The following is a 21,716-nucleotide window of genomic DNA, read 5'->3' on the forward strand; positions in this document are numbered from 1 at the left end:
CACACACACACACACACACACACTCACACACACATAGGGGCCTACACTCACACATGCACACACACAAACAAACACTCACATACATACACACAAACACACGGATATTATGCACACCCACGTGCGCTTTCAGTTAGAAAAATAATAATATGTTTGTTTTTTCTTGTTATGACTATTCGACGAAGGATGCGAAAATTGCGATATTTTAGGCCTTGGCCTTGAGTTTGGAGAGAAAAGAATCTTTCGTTTTGGAGTTTTCCAAAGTAAGAAGTGATTGTTGCGGGAAACTCCGAACCGAACTGGGAGTGGGCTGACGCTGAAGAGAAGAGACCAACATTATGCATGTCTTTGTAGGGTAGGAACTGGCCAGATCTGTCTCAGCTTTAATCCTTTGTTTGCTCAGAGTTGTTAAGATGATGTTCTAGCCTATTCTGTCTTGAATTTTTTGTCAACAAGACGGAGGAACAATTTAAAGACGCTGTGTGTATATTGTCCCTTTTTACTTTATTTATTCATTCTAAATAAACAACTCTGATCGCAAGTATCTCGAATCTCCTCTGGGTTTTTTTCAGTTCAGTGTGCCAATGAATGCTCCAGCTGCCTACCTCGGAATCCTACTCAGTGCACTTGGTGCCGAGAAGCGGGAAAACTGGTACAGAGTGGACGCTGTGTGGACAGGTGCCGGAATGGTTTCTTTCCAGGAGGGGACAACACTTGTCACGGTGAGATAAGGCGACCGTCTTTTGGGGTGAAATGCCTAACTTATTAATGTCTTTTAAAAATTATCTGTAGATCTAGAGACACCTGTGACTGAGTAAGGCCTTCAGGTTTTCATACTAGATCTAGATATATCTAAATCCAAAATCAGGAAAGAGGCTAGAGCAACATCTAATCATAGACGCCCAATGCAATAAAAATGCTGTTTTGTAAATTGAGATTCTTGGAAGGGGAACGTTCTGAATCAATTTTCATTAGATCTAGATCTAGGCCCTATCTTTATACTTTATATTTAAAGACAAGCTGAGCCTCTAACAACAGTTTGCCTGGAAAAGGAACAAAAAATGTGCTTACTTCAAACATTTGGGGGATGCAGATTTGATTTTTCGAAAGATGAACTCCTAGTTCAAAATCATGCATCAATAGCCCTACCACTATTTTCGTTGGTGATCCTGAAGAGAGTGCTGCTGGGAGACATTATGGTTATAAGTCAGTGCCTTTAAAAAATTGAGTGTTTTTTCTGATCTATTTTGGATAGTAATTTGAAGAGTTTTGAACTATGCCTAAAGCACTTTGAATATAACTGATGTATTAATTGTCTGTTGTTACAGCTTGCCATGAAAGTTGCCACACTTGTTTTGACAAATCTGAACACCATTGTCTTACCTGTCCCCCACTGTATCTGATCAAAGATGGAAAATGTGTCAAGCAGTGTGGCCAGGGCTATTTCCGGAGAGAAGCTAAATGCTTATGTAAGTGTATTGTTTCTTCATCAGTTTCATTTGGTTTCATCTGAAGCAGGCCTGTTGCATGATCTTACTTAACTCATCATAATAGTAATTTTTATCACTATCATTGTCATAGGTGAAATTTCCATCATAATTGACATCATTTATAATAATCAGTCATTGTCATTATCCTTCTACTTCTCTTTGTTACCATCATCATCGTCATGGTCATGAAACAGAAGCAAAATCATGTGTCTGCTATGGGATCTGTAGCTTTAGGAGGCCTACCATTCCTTTTTCACTACTTTTATTGTATTGCTGATTCATGATACGCTGCCTTTGTTATTTAGCCTTGTGATCTTTGAAGTGGACATGATATTCATATCATCATAATTGGTGAGAATGCACTTCTTTTGAAACTGCTGAGAAAACGTATATGAAATAGTGAACAAAAACAGTAATTAACTTTTTGTATCCTCTTGTTTCATACTTAATTTGATGTAGTTTTGTACTTCCCTTTCACTTTCAGCTTGCCATTCCCAGTGTTCAGCATGTACAGGCCCTCATCCTGACCAGTGTTTAGCATGCACTATCAAGGGTCAGGTGCTGAAAGGAAAAAGATGTGTTGACGGGTGTGGACCAAAATCTTTCCTACAAGGCCAAGAGTGTCAAAGTGAGAAACATATTGCATTTTGAATAAAGAAACAGTTTTTTCTTTTGATAATGTTAACTTGTTGTTGTGGAAGTCTCATTCCCAACTACAACTAGACATACTTTAGGTCATAATGAAGATGGAGAATTTGGTCACTGGTCAGTGTACCGGGTTGAGATGAAATATTGCAAGAAGAGCAATCAATATACTTGACACCCCACTCTGACTCAAACCTCATAGTTCTGTGTATAGATTATCAGGCTTGCATTCTGCAACGCCACCAACTGTGAACAACTTATAAGGTCTTGATTTACATTTGTCCTCAAGCCTGCCCCACTACCTCAATGATACAGTTGAAGAGATGTATCTTGGAATTGTATGTAGACGGTGTGGGACTTGGTTTGTTATTTCTGGGTCAATTTATTGTCTCATGATATATATCTGTATTTTGTTGTGAAATGTGAAATACTGCTTCTGTCTAGTTAGGTGCTGCCAGGAGAGTCTGAGACTATATTTTTTTGTCTGCTTTATTATGCTTATATCTTTTGTCTGTGCTGTTCCCCAGACTGTCCCCAGACATGCCAGAGCTGTGTGCCTGATGGCCCTGAGTGTTCCTCCTGTCGTTCCGAGATGTTCTTGTTCCGTGGACAGTGTCTGTCCACTTGTCCCAGAGGAATGTACCCTGATGGACAAGCTTTGTGCCAGGGTAACATTGATGATTCTTATTCAGCGGCAAGTTTAGAATTTCTGGTATTCTCTCGACAGAATTTGTATGTTTCTTGGTTTGAGCCCTGAGAGGCCTATTTTGCTTCATACTTTCTATTTTTTGTTGTGTAGGCCTGTGTTTGCACCTTTCCATATTATCTTCAACATTTTTTCGAAATGCATGTCTTCATGGTTCCATTTTTGTTTTGTTGTATATATTATATTGACCTTAAAGAACATTGATTTTGAATATTATATCTACTTTTGAGTTGAATATTTTTCAACTTACGAAAAATAAGAAAAAAAGCTGCATAATAATGGAATGTCAGACACCTGTAAAAGCAAACACCGTCAGCTTTCTGTCTTATGATTTACTTTATGTTTAACTAAAACAGTCATGACTTTCTGACTTAGTACCTGTGTATCCACGTACAATGTTGTCTTGAAAATTTTCACGATTTTAAAGAAATTATTTCAAGGCTTTAAAATTTTGCTGTTTCAGTTTGTCATCCGTCCTGCTCTGACTGCAAGGGGCCAGGGTTATCTGACTGTACTGCTTGCCACTACGGACTTCAAACTTTGAATGGGAAGTGCAATGAAGAGCATGGTCAATGCGGAGCAGGACAGTATGTGACAAGAGATCTTGAGTGTGTTGGTGAGAAGTTGTTGTACTATCCATTGTGAACACATGGATCATTCTTTTTTTATTTCATCTGTACCGTAGGGGGTTAAATTTTACGTTATTATTGTCCTTTATAAAATCATTATGTACCTGTTTAAGTCTTACTGTTAGAAATTTGAAGCAGCAAGATGAATCCCGCTCTTGCATTGTTTATATTATTTTTTACTTTTTACTCTTTTTTTAATTACATGTTTGAATAAATCTCCATGTTCCACTCAGGCTGTCAGTCTGATGAATTATAACAGAAGTTTTTTTCGGAAGGCCGATTGGTCAGTTTTGTTTCTTTTTCAAATTCTTAAGAAAAAGTGACAGACATTCTACTTAGAGGCATCTCAGATGAAACAGACATTTTTTGAGGGTTTAGATTTGCTATACCACTTCTGAAATGAAATATTTCCACATAGGCTTATGGACCTGGTTTGTGGGTACAATCTAGTAGTTAGTTTGTGATCCATTTGGGTAAAAGTTTTCATCTTTTTATGATTGTTTCTTGCGTTTATATAGCCAGTCGAATTTCTTATTTCCCTATTTTTCCTCATTTTCTTTTTAGACTGTGCTCCTGGTTGTGCCATATGCTACCCCAGCCAGGATGGATTGGGCTCACTTTGCTCTCAGTGTGTGGAGGAGATGTTTGTTCTTTCTGGCACATCATGCAGGAAGACTTGTAGATCCGGAACTTTCCTCAGAGATACAGTTTGCCTTTGTAAGAGCTTGAAGTCACATAGATTTAAAATAAGTTGATCAAACTGAAATGTGTTTTCAGTGCAGAGATAATGGTTCAAAAGCCTTTTGTAATGATGTAATAATAAAGATTGGTTTCTTCTTTCAAAAGATGAATAGTTGTTTGGAAAACATTGTGGCTGAAATCACTGTTAATTAATCTAGGATTTCATAAATACTTCAAGTATCAGGATATTTGTTGTTTTCCACAAATTCATATAAATGTTAGCCATAAATTGGACCTGTAATATTTGAATAAATCATTTTAATTCATATGGATGTAATGTTGCATGAATTAACTTGATTAAGTAAAGGAAACATTTCAACATTTATTTTCTCAGCCCTGTTTCATGCAAATGCACTCTTCTCTTCAGTGAGTTTTCATTTGTGGGTCATAAGTAGATTGTGCAAATTTATGACATTAATGTCTTACAATTACTTTGTCATATTTACTTATTTGACTTATTTTTTAAATGAATTACTCGATGTAAAGCTACTTTAAAGTGTTCTCTTGTTTCGTTATGACCCCAAGTTTAAACAAGAATTCTGAATAGTATGATAAAAATGAATTCAGGAGTAGGATGATTTTGTTTCCATCTTGCTCTCTATCCCTCACTCTCTCTTTCAGCTTGTGATGAGAAATGTGAAGTCTGCAGTGGTCCTGCTCAGTGTACCAAATGCCATCAGCCTTTTCTGCTTTCTGATGGACATTGTACCATGGCCTGTGGTCCTAAGACTTTTACTACAAATGATGGTGTCTGCCAAAGTAAGTACAGTGTATTTTAATTGTTCAAGTGTGATCTCCTGCTTTCACCTCTTTTTGCTGTTGCCAGTGACCTAGTCTATTATAAAGTAATGTGGCAAATATTGTGTGGACTCACAGTAAGCTTCAACTTGACAGCTAAAAAATCTTCAATTGCATTCTTTAAAAATGCAATATTACCACTTGTATATGAGCCCTGCTCCTCAATATTGATTTGTTGTTTAGTTAACAATGCAATTAGATCTATTTAGGATGTGATGTTTTTGTGTGTGTTAATTTCGTCATTTTTACTTCAGTTACCAAAAGTTGAAATAACTTTTTTTTCTTTTTCTTATGATCTCTTATTCTTTTTCTGTTTAATTGAATGAAAGGTATTTCAAGTTTTTGTTCTCTTTCTAGGGTTCTTAAATTGATTTTTTTAAAAATATCTGTAAAGGACAGGTCTGGACTGTGTATTACAACCTCTCTCCACTTTGTCCCATGCCTTTTGAGTCCCTTGTGTGCATGTTGCCGTACTTCTTCGTAAGGCATCATCTCCTTTTCTTCTTCATGTCATATGTAAGGATTTCTTGTCAGGGTCTGACCTGTAATAGTATTTGTTTATATCCTCAGAATGTGACAGAACAGCTCTTGTTTGTATTTGTTTTTTCCAATGTCTTTTCTCCAGTTTCCCACTTCCTTCTTTTTCTTACCAGTTGTATTGAGTTTATTGCTAAGAGTTAGTTAATTAAGTCTTTTAATGTTTTTCAGGTTGTTCTGCTAACTGTCTGGAGTGTTCTGACCATTCCTCCTGCACCTCCTGTGATAGCCAGACTTTTCTGAAAGATGGCGTCTGTGTCACGTCATGTGGAGAGAACAGTGTCACTCGACTTAGAGAAAGGATGTGTGAGGGTATGTCAAGATTAATTATGCATATTTATCAGGAGTTACCCTTTGAGAGGACCTCATCATCATAGCTTTTCTCACCCTGGATCAGGATATAGGCCGCGAACAAACCAATTCCACCTTTCCCTATCCTGGGCTTATAGTTGCAAGATGTCACTCCATGTCTTCCCACTTTTCTGTACATCCATTACCATGACTCTTCTCCAGGTTCCACGTGGTCTTCCCCTTGATCTTTTATTCTGTGCGTTCCAATCTAACACTTTCCTTGTTATACAGCTGCTTGACTTCCTGAAAGTGTGTCCAATCCATCGCCAATGCCTTCTTTGCACCTCATCTCTGACTGGGCTATATCTCTTTCTTACTTCCTCATTGGTGATCCTATCTGTCCATTTCAGAGGATGTGGTATGATGGTATCTTTTGAAACTTTATCTTTTCTGTCTGTCTTTTATTTCTCTGTGATATCTTCCTTTTTCTCATCCCTGATGCACTTGAAGTTATGGATGCTCCATATTTTCTTTTTCTTCCAGAACAATTTGTTTGTTCTTACCCCTTTCTGACTGATGTCACATGTTTCTTTTTTATGATACTCCAGCAAGTTTAAGAAACATCTCAGACTGCAATGATAACTTTAATATATTATAGTTTTATTGCTTTTACATTTTCATTCATAATACCATAGAATTTTAGACTTGAAGGACGGTAAGTTAGATTAGAAATAGCTGTCCCTAAAAAGAAAATAAATTCAAAACAATGGAAGGAAATTTAAAGGAAAACAAGAAAGATTCACTTTGATATCCTTTGACCTTCTTCTGGACGAATCAAATCTGTCCGCAAAGTAAGAAAAGGTGTCAGTAATTTTATGAATATTTGTATATATTTGCAGACAACTCCTATCCACCAAAGCTGGAAGTATTGGCAGAACTAACAGTGAAAGAAGGAGGAATGGCTGATTTGTCGAATGAGATAGTACATGTGACTGACCAAGATACTGGGCAAAATTATCTTTCTCTCAAGATTGAATCTATTACTCCTTTGGGTGAGTAATTGTTTGTGGATCAAAATTTAATGTTTTTAAAATGTTAAATAATTAGTGTGGGTATGCAATTCTTAACTGATATGAATGTAGCTATTCTTTGTGTTTGATATACCTTTGAGATGAGTGATCCTCTTTAAGATTGTCACCAACTAAATAACTAAAAACTAATGAACTCTTGATGTCTTGTTGAAAAGAATTTTAAAGTTTTTTTCCAACTCTTATTAAAAAGTCCATAATGACTGTGACATTTTCATTTGTAAATTGTATTACATTGGTACAATTCAATTAAGATACTGATCCAGTTTTTGTTCTTCTTTACTCAGGTCAAGTAATTAAAGTTGACATTATGGGCAATACTTTGCTGAATGAAGGAGACACCATCAGACTGGAGGATGTGATGTATAACAAAGTACGATTTCTCCATGGAATGGGAAGAGGCTTTAGAGGTTTGTGTCACTGCAACTGGAAAGAGAGTACTGTACACAATAAGCTGAAAGTTAACACAAAGAAAAGAAAAATGGTTTTCTAATAAAAAGATTGTAAATTAAAATGTGCTAAATGGAATTCCCATTATTTTGTTGAGAAAAATTATGTAATCGTCTGTCATTCTAGTTATGCATGCATTGGCAGGGATAGAGCAATGTTGTCAACACTAATGAAGATGTTAAGCCCTGAACTTTTATTAATTCAGAAGGATAGTAATCATTTTTTCTTATATGTCAATAAAACTTGCAAAGCAATAGATATTTGTTTAAGTAGTGTATCTATTTTCAACCCTTTTTATTTTCATAGGTGTTATAGCATTCAAGGCTTTTGATGGACAACTGTATAGTGAGGAAAAAGAAGTTTCTGTGAACGTGTTACCAAAGGAGGTTTTGGAATTGGCTGCAAACAGGCCTCTTCTGGCTGTCACTGGTCAGGACACAGAACTGACCTCAGATGTGCTGAATGTTAACATTCCAAATCAGCAAGTCGGAGTTGCTTTCATTTTGTTAAATGGTAAGATTAGCTGTTCCATGTTTCTGGAATCAGTGTCTGTTCTGTGTACAAATTTTCCTGCTCATGGCATAGAATAGAGTTTGGTAAAGTAGGACATTTATATTAAAAATGATTGCACCTGAGGGAATTCAGTGTTAAGGCAAAATGATATTAATATGAAGTGGGAAGCACCATCTTTGTCCTTCGTTTGTACAAGTTGAAACATGTTATCTTCAGAGTTTCATCAGAAATATGTGGATGTTGTGACATAGTCATAATTAAATCTGTTATCATCCTTGTCATTTTTATTTAGATTATGTCTTGAACTCAAGGGTCAGAGTAATACTAGCTATCTAATTCTATTTGGTTCCCATTTCTCACAAGGTCCATCACATGGAAAGATGGTCTTTAAAGATACACGGAAATTAGTGAGAAAGTTCACTGTTGATGATCTAACAGAAGGTCGAATAGTTTACAGTCACTCTGGGAATAGTAGTGAAATGCTCGACATGATCAGATTGGAAGTGACCAATGGCTTACGTCACTTGTCCGCTGTTCTGCCTATCAAGATCCAATCGAAGGTAAAGAATTTACTTTTCTACCTAATTGCTTTTTTTTTCTAATTGTATTTATTGAACTGCTTATGTCATGAATTTGTATTTAAGATTTGTGCTTACAAAAATGATTTGGTCAAATTCGAAATGTTTGAGCTGTGTTCTTTTTTGCCCCGAATGTTAGTACCAGTACTAAAGTTGAGGAATTATGTGTTGCATAGACCCCCCTCTGAAACTTTCTACTCCTACGTTCATTTCTTACCTTTTTTCAAATATTTGTTCCATGCAGTTTAGTTTTTGTTAAAGTTTTATGGCACTTGCAACAAAATAGGTTATATAAGTGCCAAAGGTGTTATTAGAGAGTAACATACAAAGAAAAGTAGGAGGATAGATAAGGATGATAGATGTTTGATAGTAAAGAAGGAGCAAACCATACTAGAGCACCCGCCAACAACCCACTATTTATTCCCTTGAAATGATTTTTTTTTCTGACTTTATTCAAACTCAGCAGTTTAAACGAATACACCAACGTTGTGGTCCTAAAGTTGTGATGGGTTCAATATTATTACTAAATAATGCTACTATAAGCCTCAAGTCAGAGGTTCACTGAAGCCTTTGCAGTGCAGTTATTTGACTTTCGCCAGCTAGACTGTACAGCTTAACACCATCTTTGATTATTATTCAACTTCAGAATTTTGTGTTTGGTCTACAGACTGGCAGCATGCCAGTAATTCTTTCAAACACTGGAGGTCATGTCTTTCAAGGAGACGTGATGCAGATTTCTAGGGATGTGCTGGAAGCGAAAATAATGTCAAGTGACTTATTCAAAAGCCAAGCTGATGCAGTGTTTACTTTGGTTCCCACCACAGACAATCCAAGAAATGGTATGTGCATGTAATTGTGACTTGCTTGTTTCATCCAGCAGTTTTTGTAAGATATGTGGTGTATTTTCATGCTGTCTGTTACTAGAAGTAGTCAGTTTCCTATAGAAAAGAGATATCTCATTTGAGGAGCACTAGTTGATTGCGAAAAATTATAGTTTTAATCTTCACATTGGAAAGGTCAATGAGGAATAATAAAGTTTAACTCTTTATCTCCGAGGGAAGTACTCCCACTATGTGGGGCCCTCTTTTGGTATGAAATCTAAAAGTGACATATACATCACTAGTTCAGTTATTGAATTTAAAAAATTAACTTATTTGATGGTTCTTCATCCAATGAACGAACTCCTGATAAAAGAGACCTGCTTCCAGCAATTGCTGAAAACTAATTTGACCCTGAAATCATCATAAAGGAATGGGCCAGAGCCACTGCCAGTAGCTCAGTGGCACAGCAGTTCTGACCACAAGCTGACGGGAGTGGTTTGCCAGAGATAATGAGTTGAGAGATATCTTAGAAATAAGGTAAAAGAGTCTGACATATTCACTGTGCTTATTCACTTTTTCCAGTGGCATGCACTGTGCTGAATGCTATTTCCTGTCATATGTTCTTGTCCAGTTTGATGTTTAGCTTTTATTTGATAAGAAATGTAACCTCACAAAATGATGGAGTTCAAAACTTTGTTATACACACTGAGTAAAACAGAATTTTGAAGTGTATGCTTATCATGTGTTTCTGATTGATTGAACTCTTTTCTTTTGACAAGAAAGAAACCTCTGAGGAATTAAGGACATTATTCATTGGAGAGAGATATTGTGAAACAAGACTTGTAAATGCTCATGATTTTGCAGGTGAAGTCATGATGGTGGTGCCCATTCCTCAAGATGGTCCAAGCAGTGGTTGGACTGATATGGGCTCAGGCATGATGGGGGCACGCATGTTTCGGTTTTTGCAGAGAGATATTAATGAAGGCAGAATCTACTACAAGCATAATGGAGATGGATTCCTATCTGACAGTTTCACATTTGAGGTAAACTTCTGAGGAATATGCTCTCTGAGTACTACTTTAGTAGTTTTGATTTTTTGCATATTTTGGTTCACATTTGTGTCACATCTTGGTTAACATCTTCTACTGCATGTATATTAGCTGTGGACATAACATTTACAAGTCCTACCAAATGCTTTCCTTGCCTTTTTTCAAAGATTGGCCTTGACTATCTTGCGTGTAGATGTCATGTCCCATCAAAGTCTACGGAATCTTGTTGGGGAGCACAGGACAAGTTATCAGACTTTTGTGTACTGTTATATGAAATAGGTGATTGCATATTTTATGACAATTTCAGTTCTTGATTCGCAGACTCAGTACCTATGTCCCTTCATGTTGTTCATAGTTTAAAATAAACATGAAGGATTACTTCTAAACAGGTTGCTGACACAGCAAGTCCACCAAACATTTTGAGAGACCAGATGTTCCATGTGACTGTCATGAAAGATGAGACAGAAGAATTTTCACTACCCACTCTTGCACCAGGTGTGAGACTTGGGATGACTGTAAGTGGACAAGTTTTCTTTGAGTGACTTCTCCGTGAAGTTTGTATCAATGAGATTGATATTGTCATTGTCTGGATGTTGTCACAACCAAGTTTTTATGAATGTGCTTTGTGTGTCATGTGCTGTTTTGTTTCTCTGGGAGATAAAAAACATGTTATGATCTAGCTCAAACATTTTAAGTGGTTTGAGCGCATTATATGTTTTGTTCTCAGATTGTCATGGATAAAAAGAACATTCCTTAAGATTCTCTTTAAAGAATTGCACCAAAGAATGGAAGTTGTCATCCATGAATATAAACCACAGTTCTAACCAGGACTGACATATTTCAATTTTTCTACAGCTCTGTTGGTGTGTTAAAATGTAAGCTTTTATTGCTTTGTGGTGTTGTTGTTTATATACCTTCTGCATTATGTTTAACTTGACTGCCTTGTCTCTATCTTAAGGTATTGGAAAATCAAATTGTTCCTGTAACGACCAAGTACTTGTCCTTCAATGATGTGGACACTCCTCCAGAGGATTTGGTGTACAGAATCACAACCCTTTTGCATGAAGAGGAAGGGACCATTGAACATATAGACTTTCCATTCAGTCCAGTCTTGCAGTTTACTCAGGATGATGTGAACAACAACAGAATCATTTACAGACCTCCTGATGAGGAAATTGGAATGGATGAAATGGAAGTGAACTTTCTTTTTGTTGGTAAGATTTATTCCACAGTGTAGAATTTGTATAAGCTGCTTAGTATTGAATGCTCGTCCCAGGCATGATATGTTTTGGGATGTTGTCTGAGCAAACATTTACATGTTTTTGTTTATCTATTGATGTTGTGTTTTAAGAAAAGACTTTTTGCACAAATGTTCTCTCTCCAGCCAAACTGGCATCTTGACTTAGATTGGACTTGTATCATCTATTCCATTTCTTTTTATAAACTTTGGGATAAGCTAAAAAAGCTATCAGCCCCAGACCGGGAAGGAATTTTTCTATTCTACTTGGACCATGAAATTATTCTATCTTCAGAGAGGAATGTCATTTTTCCTGGTAAACACTGGTGTTTTCCTCATGATGTGTTGCCACTCTCTTCTATTTCTGAGTACTAAATAAACTTGCCCAAACAAAATGAGTACTTATAGTCTAAAAAAGTCAGAGAAAAAGGGTCATAAAGTCCTGCAAAGCGTAACAAGCTTTTACTTACTCATGAAGCGAAAAATGACAGCATTATTTGACATGTGTTTGAAAAGAATTTAGTGCCACTGCTTTGTTTATATATTACTTTGTTACTATGTCATGAAAATGTTAGTGACAAAAATCTACTGGGCTGATTTTGAGGATCTTCTTTTTTACATTTCAGTGACTGATGGTGGAGAGGACCGGGAACTCTCAGAACACAAATTTACCATAAGAGTTGTGCCAGTCAACAATAACCCACCCTTGTTTGCAAACCCAAACCCAGATGTGACCATTTCAGAGGGTGGTATATTTCCCCTGACCTCAGGCCTCTTGGAAGTCATAGACCCTGACACGGCTCTGAACAAGTTGCAAGTAACAGTGGTTGAAGCTCCAACTTCAGGGCTAGTTGAGAAAATGCAGGGAGGACTTAGAGCAGTTGTGAGAAGTGGTATGTATTGCTCTGGGTTTAAGGTAAAGATACCTTCATTATCAAGGAGTCTGTAAACGCAGGCCCGTAAAAAATACCAAGGACCATTAGTGTGATATCTCTATGGGGGATTGGTGCTGAAGCGTATCTTTGAAAAAGTCACATTAACAATTCAGGACAGGATGCTGCATTGTGGGGATCTTAAAAATTGAATATGTGATATATTTTGCTTGTCACTGCGGAAAAAATTCATTTCATCAGGATCAAGAAAGTTATCTTATTATTCTTACCTTTATTTCCTTGAACCGTGGCACTATGTGCATCATTTTGAAAAGATAAAAAGCTAGATTGTTTGTTAGTAAATATGTTTTGTTTGTAATCTTGACTTTGAACTTAAAACAGATTCTATAAATATCTTGTCAATGTATCAATTATTGTCCTATAACATTGATGTAAGCTGTCTTTGTCATTTATTCGACAGGTGACACGTTTTCCTACTCAGATGTCCTACAGAGTACCTTTCAGTATGTTCACACGGGCAGCATTGATCCTCCGCGGGATAAGCTCAGCCTGACAGTCAGCGACGGTGTCCATGAGACGGGAAACACTGTCTACTTCACCATCATCAAGGTGGACAAGTCAGCACCCATGATGCTTCCTTCAGCCAGTTGTCAGGTTAATGTAACTGAAGGTAATATCTACATTCCCATCCTAAATGTGCCATGCACTGGATCCCCCATGTGGTCTGTTTAGTTGTTTTTGGTTGTGGCAGGGGGTTAGGCCTAGCCTATTGTATTGTTTGGCTGAAAGTGTGAGAGTGAGTCTCTGTTCAGTTGTATTGTATGCAAGTTTATAAAAGCAGTCTGAGTTACTACTGGTGGGACTTTTAGAAGGGAGAGCTGTATCAAGGCAAAGGAGGCCTGCTGAGAGTATAGGAGGAGAAAAGGCTAGTTGGAGCCTCAGTTTGTTTGTGTGTAACGTGTGAGATTCCAACACATCGGGGCCTCAAAGCTGAGGAAAGGATCACAACACAGAGAGAAACAGGTTTGGCTAACTCGAGCTGTAGGCGCAGGCAGACAGAAAGTTAGTAATGTTGAACATTGTTTTTATGTTCCAAGTAACAACACCCCACTTGTCTCATTGTTTTCTTGAATTTTTCTTTTTGCATTACATTTTCCATAAAACTTTTTTTGAATGACAGTTGATTTTTTTCTTTTTCTTTTTAAAATCTCAATGTTCAGATTTGTTTTGGTTTCAAAATGACAGTTTTTAAGTCATACGTCTCTTTTTGTTTTGTTTTACAACCTGTAGTCTGCAGGGATTATTAGTTTATATTGTTTGCAGATCGTTTTTTCACTTTTGATGAATAACTCAGAATTATTAGTCTTTACACAAGTTTCCTAAAACTTGGTCAGTTATTATTTTATTTAAATCTTACTTTCAGGTTCTTCAGTAGAGATAACCAGAAGTGAGTTGGCCTTCTCTGATGAGGATGATGAGGATAATGCTGTTGAGATTGTCTTAGCAGCAAAGACAACCCATGGTCACTTTGAAGTAGCAGAAGCTTCTGGCCAACGCAAAGTCCAAGTTGGAGATCATTTCACCCAGGAAGATGTCAATGAAGGAAGAGTTCGGTACGAAGGTCTTTTTTGTTTTAAATAGAGGGCTTAATTGTTCTTAGTTAACATTGAATTTGTAGGGCCTATTGTTTGATATTGTTTTAGCAGAATAGGATTAAATAATTCCCACACAGTGATTTGGAAGTGCAGGATTGAGTGGGGGGTGGGGGGAGAAACAGGACTACTGCTCTCTTGTGGAAGCTCAACCTTTCTACTGGCTTAATAGCATATGTGAACATTTGTACTCAGATGTACTTGTGTGATTTTTCCTCAAAGGCATCATCCCAGATATATTCCCTTTTTTACATTTTTCTTACTCCTATGAAAGAGCTAAGTGCTCCATCATACAAATTATCTATTTGTTTCAAACAGACATTTCTGTCATGGCTTTCAATAGCATTTACTGTACCTTGGTCATACAATTGACGATAAGTGTGAATGGATTCTATAATTTGTTCTGACAGCGTTGAAAAGATCAGCTGTAGAGAAGTGTAGTTCCGCTTTTATATACATGTACTTCTCAAAGACTCGTTAACATAAATCTCTTATCTTTGTAGTCTTGAGTTCAGGTATAACAAAGTGATAGGTCTTAAAATAATTTTACAATACTATTGCTATGATATAAAACTGTCCAAAGTTATTGGAAATATAACATATTTTTATTTTGAACATAGAATTTACAATACTGGCATGAATGATCAGAATAGATGATTTTGTTTGCTGCCTGTAAGATTATGTAGAATATTTTCTTTTTTTTCTCAAGTTTTCACGCAGAACAAGAGATTGGCCCTAGAGCTTTAACGGAGCTGGTCTATGTCAATGTGACTGATGCTAGTGGCAATCTTCTTCCAAGTCAGATTTTGTCAGTGCTGATCACGCCTGTGGATAACTTGGCTCCAGTGGTCGTTGTTGGACCTCTACTTAAGGTGAGGATGTGGAAACCAAACAAGTTTAGTAATGCATGTGAAGCATTCGTTATGTTGTTCACTCATTGTATTTGATGAGACTTCATAATATCTCAAAAGGCACATTACTGTGTTTCAACAGTAGGCCAATGAGTCAAACTCTGCTGCAAGTTGAGATGGAGTCCATTACTGTTGTGTATGTATTGTGAGAAACATTGTTACAGGGGATGAAAAATATGAGCATTGTACTTTTATATATACATGTGTGGGTATATGTTGACATTTGCTCGGTGGAATGTCCTTTTATATGTATTTGCACATATGCACTCTCAGTGGTAAACATCTGGCTGTCTTGATTGTACATGCACACAATTACTTGCCTGATAGTACACACATACATTCATATGTGGACACAATGCTTTCATCTCTGTTTTCTAATTTTCCTTATGCTCTCGGGAACAGTCGGAGTGATTTTTTTTTTTTTTTATTTTTTTTTTTAAGCAATGGATAACATGAAATTTAGAAGAGAATCATTCTCTATTATGCATTGTGACTTTTGTTTTTTTAAAGTAAAATGGAAATGTTGCCTTTTAGCCTCTGAATTTTAGGGTGTTTGGTTTGACAGTGTTAGGGCTGCCTGCCTGCTCTATCCAACAACAAAAAAGATGTAAAGAGAATTTTAAAAGGGGTTGAGAAAAAAAGAAAGTTGGTGAAATGTCTAATCAAATCATTTCATCAGTATGTTTGGTTTGTATTCTCAACAGGTTGAGGAAGGTGGAGAATCTGCTATAGGAGCTGACTTGATTAGTGTGTTGGATGTCGACTCTCCCATTGGGCAACTCATGTTTATTGTTGAGACAGATCCTAGCTTTGGTAAAGTGGAGAACAGAAAGCCAGGTGAGACATTTATTATGTCTGTTCTGTTTTTTGTACTTTCCTCTCTAAAATAACTGTGTGAGACAAATGCAGTTCCTGAGCATTAAACTAAAAAGATGGAAGGCATAAGAGGCAAAGGTAGACTGAGAACAACTTTCTCAGAGAACAGATGGGTGGCAGGAAAAGACCAGGATACTATAGGGTTTTGAGAGTATCCAAGTACGGAAATGAAGGGTGAGCTATGGTTACTGATGTCTAGAGCTGGATTCTGCTCGGTTAATCGAAGGCTTGCAAAGCAGCGGACGGCTTGCGCTAGAGGCTTGCGAGCAGGCTTGTGATTTGCTTTGCCTCCCGTTTGATACCGGAGGGAACTTCCGGTGAGTTGTGACTCGCGGACAGTCCTGCTGTACTGTGTCGTGACGTCGCGAACTCTTGTGGCTGTGGGTTCAGTACATATTACAGAAGATTCTCTGGTTATTTGCGTTGAGAGGCTTGCACCAAAAGTGCAAGATAGTTTTTTTTTTCATATTTCGGTTGTAAAAAACAAATAGCTCTATTCAATGCACTTAAAAATTAATATTGGATCGACTATTCTTACGATGTTAAGGCCTGTTTATTTTTAATGTGCACGAGCCAAGCGCTTCATCGTCGCACACAAAAGACCTCAGTTTGATTCCTGTATGGGGAGAAATTTTTACTGAGAACCTCCGTCTTTCTGCTGGGGCGTTGTTCCCTCTCATCCCAGGTTGGCCCTGACATTGAGTTGAAGTAGGCCTAGTCCATCTCCTAAATGTTCTGTATTATGTCACTGTGAGTGTAACACATCTACAAAATAGGTTACATACATACGATACAAAAGCCAATCACAACGACCCCTGGAGTTTTCCATTCTAAGGTAATCTAAGTCTACTTATTCTTATTACTACCAGAAACCTAGGTCTCTGTTACTACAATACCACGCTCCCTCTCACTTATCCATTCGCTTAGCTGATCAACGGCGGGAAGTTAAAAATAACTTCAGCTCTCTACGTCTTGCACCAAAACAAGCCCAGCCTCTCTCTTCCTCCACGGTTCAAAGTTCACACAGCGAGCGGTACTGCTGTTTGAACACATCGAGTGGCTCTGTCGCCATTGAACGGTCCTGCGCCTGCCGCCATCGAGTGGTCCTGCGCCTGCCGCTCGCTCGCTGTAGCGAGACAGCACAAGTCAGCAGGTCAGGCTTCGAGCTTGTTGTGGGACAATTCACTAGGCCTAGCGCAAAGCAGTACTGTGTGAATCATGGGACTTGTGGCTGCGGACGGGATTTGAGACTTGAGGGCTGTCCACTGCTTTGCGCAGGCCTTCGATTAATCAAGCAAACTACAGCGCCACGCCGCGCAGTGACACTGTGGGCAGGATCTCTCACTCTCCCCCTCTCTCTTTTTCTGACGTAAGTGGCTTCGCGGATTGCAAGCAGGGTGGGGATGATGAGGGGGTCTGACACGAGTGGCTTCACGGATTACTAGTTGCTGTGGACTTGAAGTTTAAACTAGACCAAGGAGATTACAGTTTGTGCTAGACTCAACTTATCATGCTGGTGATTCGATTTGATGATTTGACCTAGTGATTTCAGGCTTGTGACTTGAACTAGGGGCTTGCGAGCACGAGCGGGTTTGCTACCGGGGTACAGTCGTACTGAGGTCTGTTTCAGATCAGGCATTTGAAGAAGAAGAAATCTATATGAGTTCCCTGGGAAATGTGAAATGATTTGATCTTTTGTGTTTTCTGTGTAGCCTGAGTGAATTTTTAACCAAAATTTTTATAAGCTGTTTTGTGTTAAATGTAAAGCGGTGCATCATTAACAAGGCAGTTTTGTAATGACAGTGCTCAATTTCAAGTGCGTTTTAAGTATTAAGTGTCATAAAAAAATAAAGTAGTAGCACTCATATTTCCCGTTTGAAGTGAAAGTGAGGGGCAAAGGGACAAGAGGGCTTTGAGATCTGCTGTGATGCCATTGATAATAGTTTTTTCACCATCTCACCATAGATTCAATACACTGATTTATGGACTTTTGCAAATTTATTTGCTCACTGAAAAAAAGACATGCTAATTTTTTTTTCTTTTAATAATTGCATTTATATAGCACATATCCATGCTCTACAGCATGCTCTCTGTGCTTTAAGCTATTATTACCCCAGCAGATCTTAGAACACTCAGAAACATCCTTGGCCTCTTGGAAAGCATACAGTGCAAGCAGCAGATTAAGTGCTCAAACACTAACAAACTGATTATAATTGTTGCTTTTTCAGCCAAAGGATCTGAGAAAAAGACCCCCAAAAGTGCCAAGTCTTTCCCTTTGACTGATCTCATAGATGGACATATTCACTACACGCAGTCTGATCACAAGAACAAGGAACCTGCTTGGGACGCTTTTCTCTTTTCTGTTACTGATGGAAAAAATGAATCCCCTCTGCAGAGGTTTAACATATCTATCAAGGTACTTCCATATCATCACAATTTGCTTGTTATTTTGACTTCTGCCTTTAAAAATAAGTTGCCTTTTTAAAAAACTCCGTCTTGGTGTGGTTCTATGAACGATGCTTTTTTATAATATTATATTGCCTAAAGAAAATATTTGTGTGTGTCCCTAAAGAAAGGTACCAAAAGTTGGATTAATTTTTGAGATATCTCAAGTAGTTTTTGAGATATTGCACATTTTGCGAGGTAGGATATAAAGGTCTAATTTGGAGAAAATTAGCTTTTATTTTTAAAACACAAACAGACTTGAAAAAAATGATGACTGAATTGTTTCTAATGTATTTATTAATGGAAAATTTATTTCCACTTCGGCATTCATTTGACATCAATATCATGATTAAAATTCAATGGTAAAACGTAGCGGGGAAGAGAAAACATGCTTCATGAATAGATTTCAACACCTTTTAAAAGCAGTTTTCATTATCTTTTTTAAAACACTCTACCCTCAAAATAATTCAAAATAAAATATTTAGAAGTCAAATCAATGAAAACTCTTTTAACACATTGTAAAAAAATGGTGGAACTATCATTTTTTTACGGAAACACATTTTGGTCAAAAAAGTGATTTTTTGTCATTATCAGTCAGCTGTAGCGGAAAATGGTCTGTGGCGACTTTTGATACCCTTCTTTAGGCCCACACACATTTGTAATTTCTGTACCTTCCCCCCCGTCTCCCTCCTCGCATCCCTTCCCTCATTCTCTCTCTCTCTCTCTCTCTCTCTCTCTCTCTCTCTCTCTCTCTCTCTCTCACTTTCTCTATTGGTATCTGTCTAAGTGCTATGGTTTTCTGACAAACAATTTGCTTTAATTAAATTTCATTTTTTTTAAATTTTTGTGTTGGTGTTTACTTAGGTTAACTTTATCTGAGTCTCAAATTTTAATGTGTTTTGACATATTACTCCACATATGTGCTTCATTATCTCATAGTGACTTTGTGAGCCCTTATGTGTTTATAAGGACAGGATCAATTAAAGGATATAGAAGTAGAAATGGGGCTAAGAAAATGGCAATGGATGGAACACACCCTCAGAAAGCTCAGCAGAAACATCACAAGACAGTCGCTGCAGTGGAATCCACAGGGAGCACGAGGCAGGGTAGACCACGGGAAACATGGAGGAAATGTATGGAAAAGGACATGAGAGAAAAGAGCTCTTGGAATGAGCCTGGAAAGATGGTCCAGGACAAAGATAAATGGAAGGAGCTTGTATGTGGCCTATACCGTGCCAGGGGAGAAAAGCATTGAGGATGATGATGATGTGTTTATGTTCAGCTTTTACGTTGATATGGACCCAATGCATTTTATGTCTTTCCATTGCATTTACCACAGATTTGCTAGTTAGCTTCAATATTGCGATCAGGTTTTTATTTCATATTTTTGTATGGATAGGGAAGGTTTCAATACTGATATATACTTTACTGCAAATAAAGTTACCACTCTGTTTTCTTTTCATACTTCTCAGCTCCTAAACGATGAAGCTCCCCAAATCATCACAGAACAGCTGTTTGCTAGAGAGGGTAGAGGAGTGACACTGACCAATGCCTCAATGTATGTGGTCGACTTAGACTCTCAACCTCAAGACCTGATGTTTACCTTGACAACCAGTCCAGCCAATGGCCAGTTGATGAAGAAAGAATATTTTCTGGATCCTCCCGAAGAGGCAGGTGTTCTGCAGGAAAAGTCCACTTTCACATATGAGGTAATTGAAAGGTTGCTCTATAAATGACAACATTTCTATGGATAGTATCATTGTCACTGTCTAATAGAAGATAAAGCAAAAAGATGTATCTTTGTGTTCTGTTTTGGGTGCTGCCACGCTTTGTATTTTATGTGTTTGGACATCTGGTTGAGGTGAACCAAAGTTCATGATTTCACCTGCACTAATGTGGTCAGTTCATAACCAAAATACTGACCTATAGATTTGATGCTACCTGGATAGGTTATAAGTTCTATATAGGCTTGTGGGCCTTATGAAAACCTCATGGCATAGTGGACATTGTCGGAGTGAATGATCTTTCTCTCAGTTTACCTGTTTGTTGTGAGTCTGTGGCCAATTCAGCTGGACTTTGTGCCTGTGTTGTGGATAAGGTCTTGTTTGTTTGTTTTTTTTATCTAGTCTTCACAAACATTTTTGACTGTGACTATTTACAGACTTGGTCTTTAGGTTTTGATACTACCACTTTGCGCAGGATGTTCTGAATGAGCTGGTGTTCTACAAGCACGACGATGGCGAGACAACGCAGGACTCAGTCACCCTGCACCTCAGTGATGGAGACTTCAGTGATGAGAAAACACTACAGATCGTGGTTGGCTTGGTCAATGATGAGACTCCACGCATGACCATAAACAGAGGACTCAGAGTTCAAGCAGGTAGTAGTCATTGGGGAATTATCTTTCTGTCCAGTTCACATAAGTAAGTAGTATGAAAATACTGCTATCTGAAAATTGAGGTAAAAAAGATACATTTTTAAGACATGGGTGCAAATGGAAAAAGAAAAAAAACATTGAAAAGAGTATGTTTGTTTAGGATATTGACTTAAATCTTTCAACTCAACAAGACCAAACCTTTATTTCTTATATTAGATAACATTACATTATAGCTCACCTTTAACACTGTTTGATTATATGTGACATGAAGCTTTCTGGGAGATGGAGAATGGTAAAATATATTCCTTTTCTTACTTACAGTTTCGTCGACGGTAATAAAAAACAGAGATCTTCGAGCCACGGACTTGGATAGTGAGGATTCAGAAATCATGTATACCATCATGAAGGACCCAACCTCTGGCAGGTTGCAGTTTGATAATGGAGATGTCTCATATATTCTCACTACTTCTACAGCTGCTAGAACGTTCAAGCAAAGAGATATTGATGCAGGTGAGGAAGGAGCTTGTGAAATGCATTTCTTCCATCTGATTTTTCAGTGTGGAAACTTTCTGGTATAAATATAGGTTAGTCCATTCTTTATCAGCCTTATAGATTGTGAATGCATGACTTTTATTGAAAATGGAACCAATATAGCTGGAGAAATGTGTGAGTACACATACTATCTTAATTAGGTTGGGAAAAAAAGAGTGTAATGAAATTATATGTACGTAGTGTCAGAAAAAAATTATGGTTGATACACAGGGCAATACAGGGTTATATCTATTATATATCTGGCAACTTAGAAACACATGCGTCACTTTTACCATAAAACTATGACAGCTACAGAGTTGAAAGTTGGCTAATACCTGCAAAAAGATAGATAGGTCCCCATGACGGAGCCCGATTTTTTATTTATTGATTTCCTGAATTTAGAAAAATATATTTCACAAAAAGTTCCCGTCCTTCTTTTGCCTTTGTGATTATTCCACTGA

General features: G+C 37.5%; 1 protein-coding gene across 1 annotated transcript in view; it reads left to right on the plus strand.

Moving 5' to 3' along the window:
• The window catches only part of LOC101847434 (extracellular matrix protein FRAS1), a 58,027-nt gene that overhangs the window by 3,378 nt on the left and 32,933 nt on the right, over nucleotides 1–21,716 (plus strand). Inside the window, exons 2-28 of the mRNA XM_035970506.1 lie at nucleotides 570–719; nucleotides 1,326–1,466; nucleotides 1,972–2,115; nucleotides 2,660–2,876; nucleotides 2,932–2,978; nucleotides 3,302–3,454; nucleotides 4,032–4,217; nucleotides 4,830–4,967; nucleotides 5,715–5,855; nucleotides 6,734–6,886; nucleotides 7,210–7,332; nucleotides 7,679–7,885; nucleotides 8,249–8,445; nucleotides 9,131–9,302; nucleotides 10,149–10,327; nucleotides 10,723–10,848; nucleotides 11,292–11,547; nucleotides 12,197–12,463; nucleotides 12,924–13,185; nucleotides 13,509–13,525; nucleotides 13,887–14,071; nucleotides 14,802–14,987; nucleotides 15,731–15,863; nucleotides 18,131–18,318; nucleotides 19,820–20,056; nucleotides 20,547–20,727; nucleotides 21,046–21,234. Of these exons, the coding sequence (XP_035826399.1) occupies nucleotides 570–719; nucleotides 1,326–1,466; nucleotides 1,972–2,115; nucleotides 2,660–2,876; nucleotides 2,932–2,978; nucleotides 3,302–3,454; nucleotides 4,032–4,217; nucleotides 4,830–4,967; nucleotides 5,715–5,855; nucleotides 6,734–6,886; nucleotides 7,210–7,332; nucleotides 7,679–7,885; nucleotides 8,249–8,445; nucleotides 9,131–9,302; nucleotides 10,149–10,327; nucleotides 10,723–10,848; nucleotides 11,292–11,547; nucleotides 12,197–12,463; nucleotides 12,924–13,185; nucleotides 13,509–13,525; nucleotides 13,887–14,071; nucleotides 14,802–14,987; nucleotides 15,731–15,863; nucleotides 18,131–18,318; nucleotides 19,820–20,056; nucleotides 20,547–20,727; nucleotides 21,046–21,234 (4,575 nt within the window). The remainder of the gene's footprint in view (nucleotides 1–569; nucleotides 720–1,325; nucleotides 1,467–1,971; nucleotides 2,116–2,659; nucleotides 2,877–2,931; nucleotides 2,979–3,301; nucleotides 3,455–4,031; nucleotides 4,218–4,829; nucleotides 4,968–5,714; nucleotides 5,856–6,733; nucleotides 6,887–7,209; nucleotides 7,333–7,678; nucleotides 7,886–8,248; nucleotides 8,446–9,130; nucleotides 9,303–10,148; nucleotides 10,328–10,722; nucleotides 10,849–11,291; nucleotides 11,548–12,196; nucleotides 12,464–12,923; nucleotides 13,186–13,508; nucleotides 13,526–13,886; nucleotides 14,072–14,801; nucleotides 14,988–15,730; nucleotides 15,864–18,130; nucleotides 18,319–19,819; nucleotides 20,057–20,546; nucleotides 20,728–21,045; nucleotides 21,235–21,716) is intronic.

This window comes from Aplysia californica, unplaced genomic scaffold (assembly GCF_000002075.1).
Source record: "Aplysia californica isolate F4 #8 unplaced genomic scaffold, AplCal3.0 scaffold00277, whole genome shotgun sequence".
NCBI lineage: Eukaryota > Metazoa > Mollusca > Gastropoda > Aplysiida > Aplysiidae > Aplysia > Aplysia californica.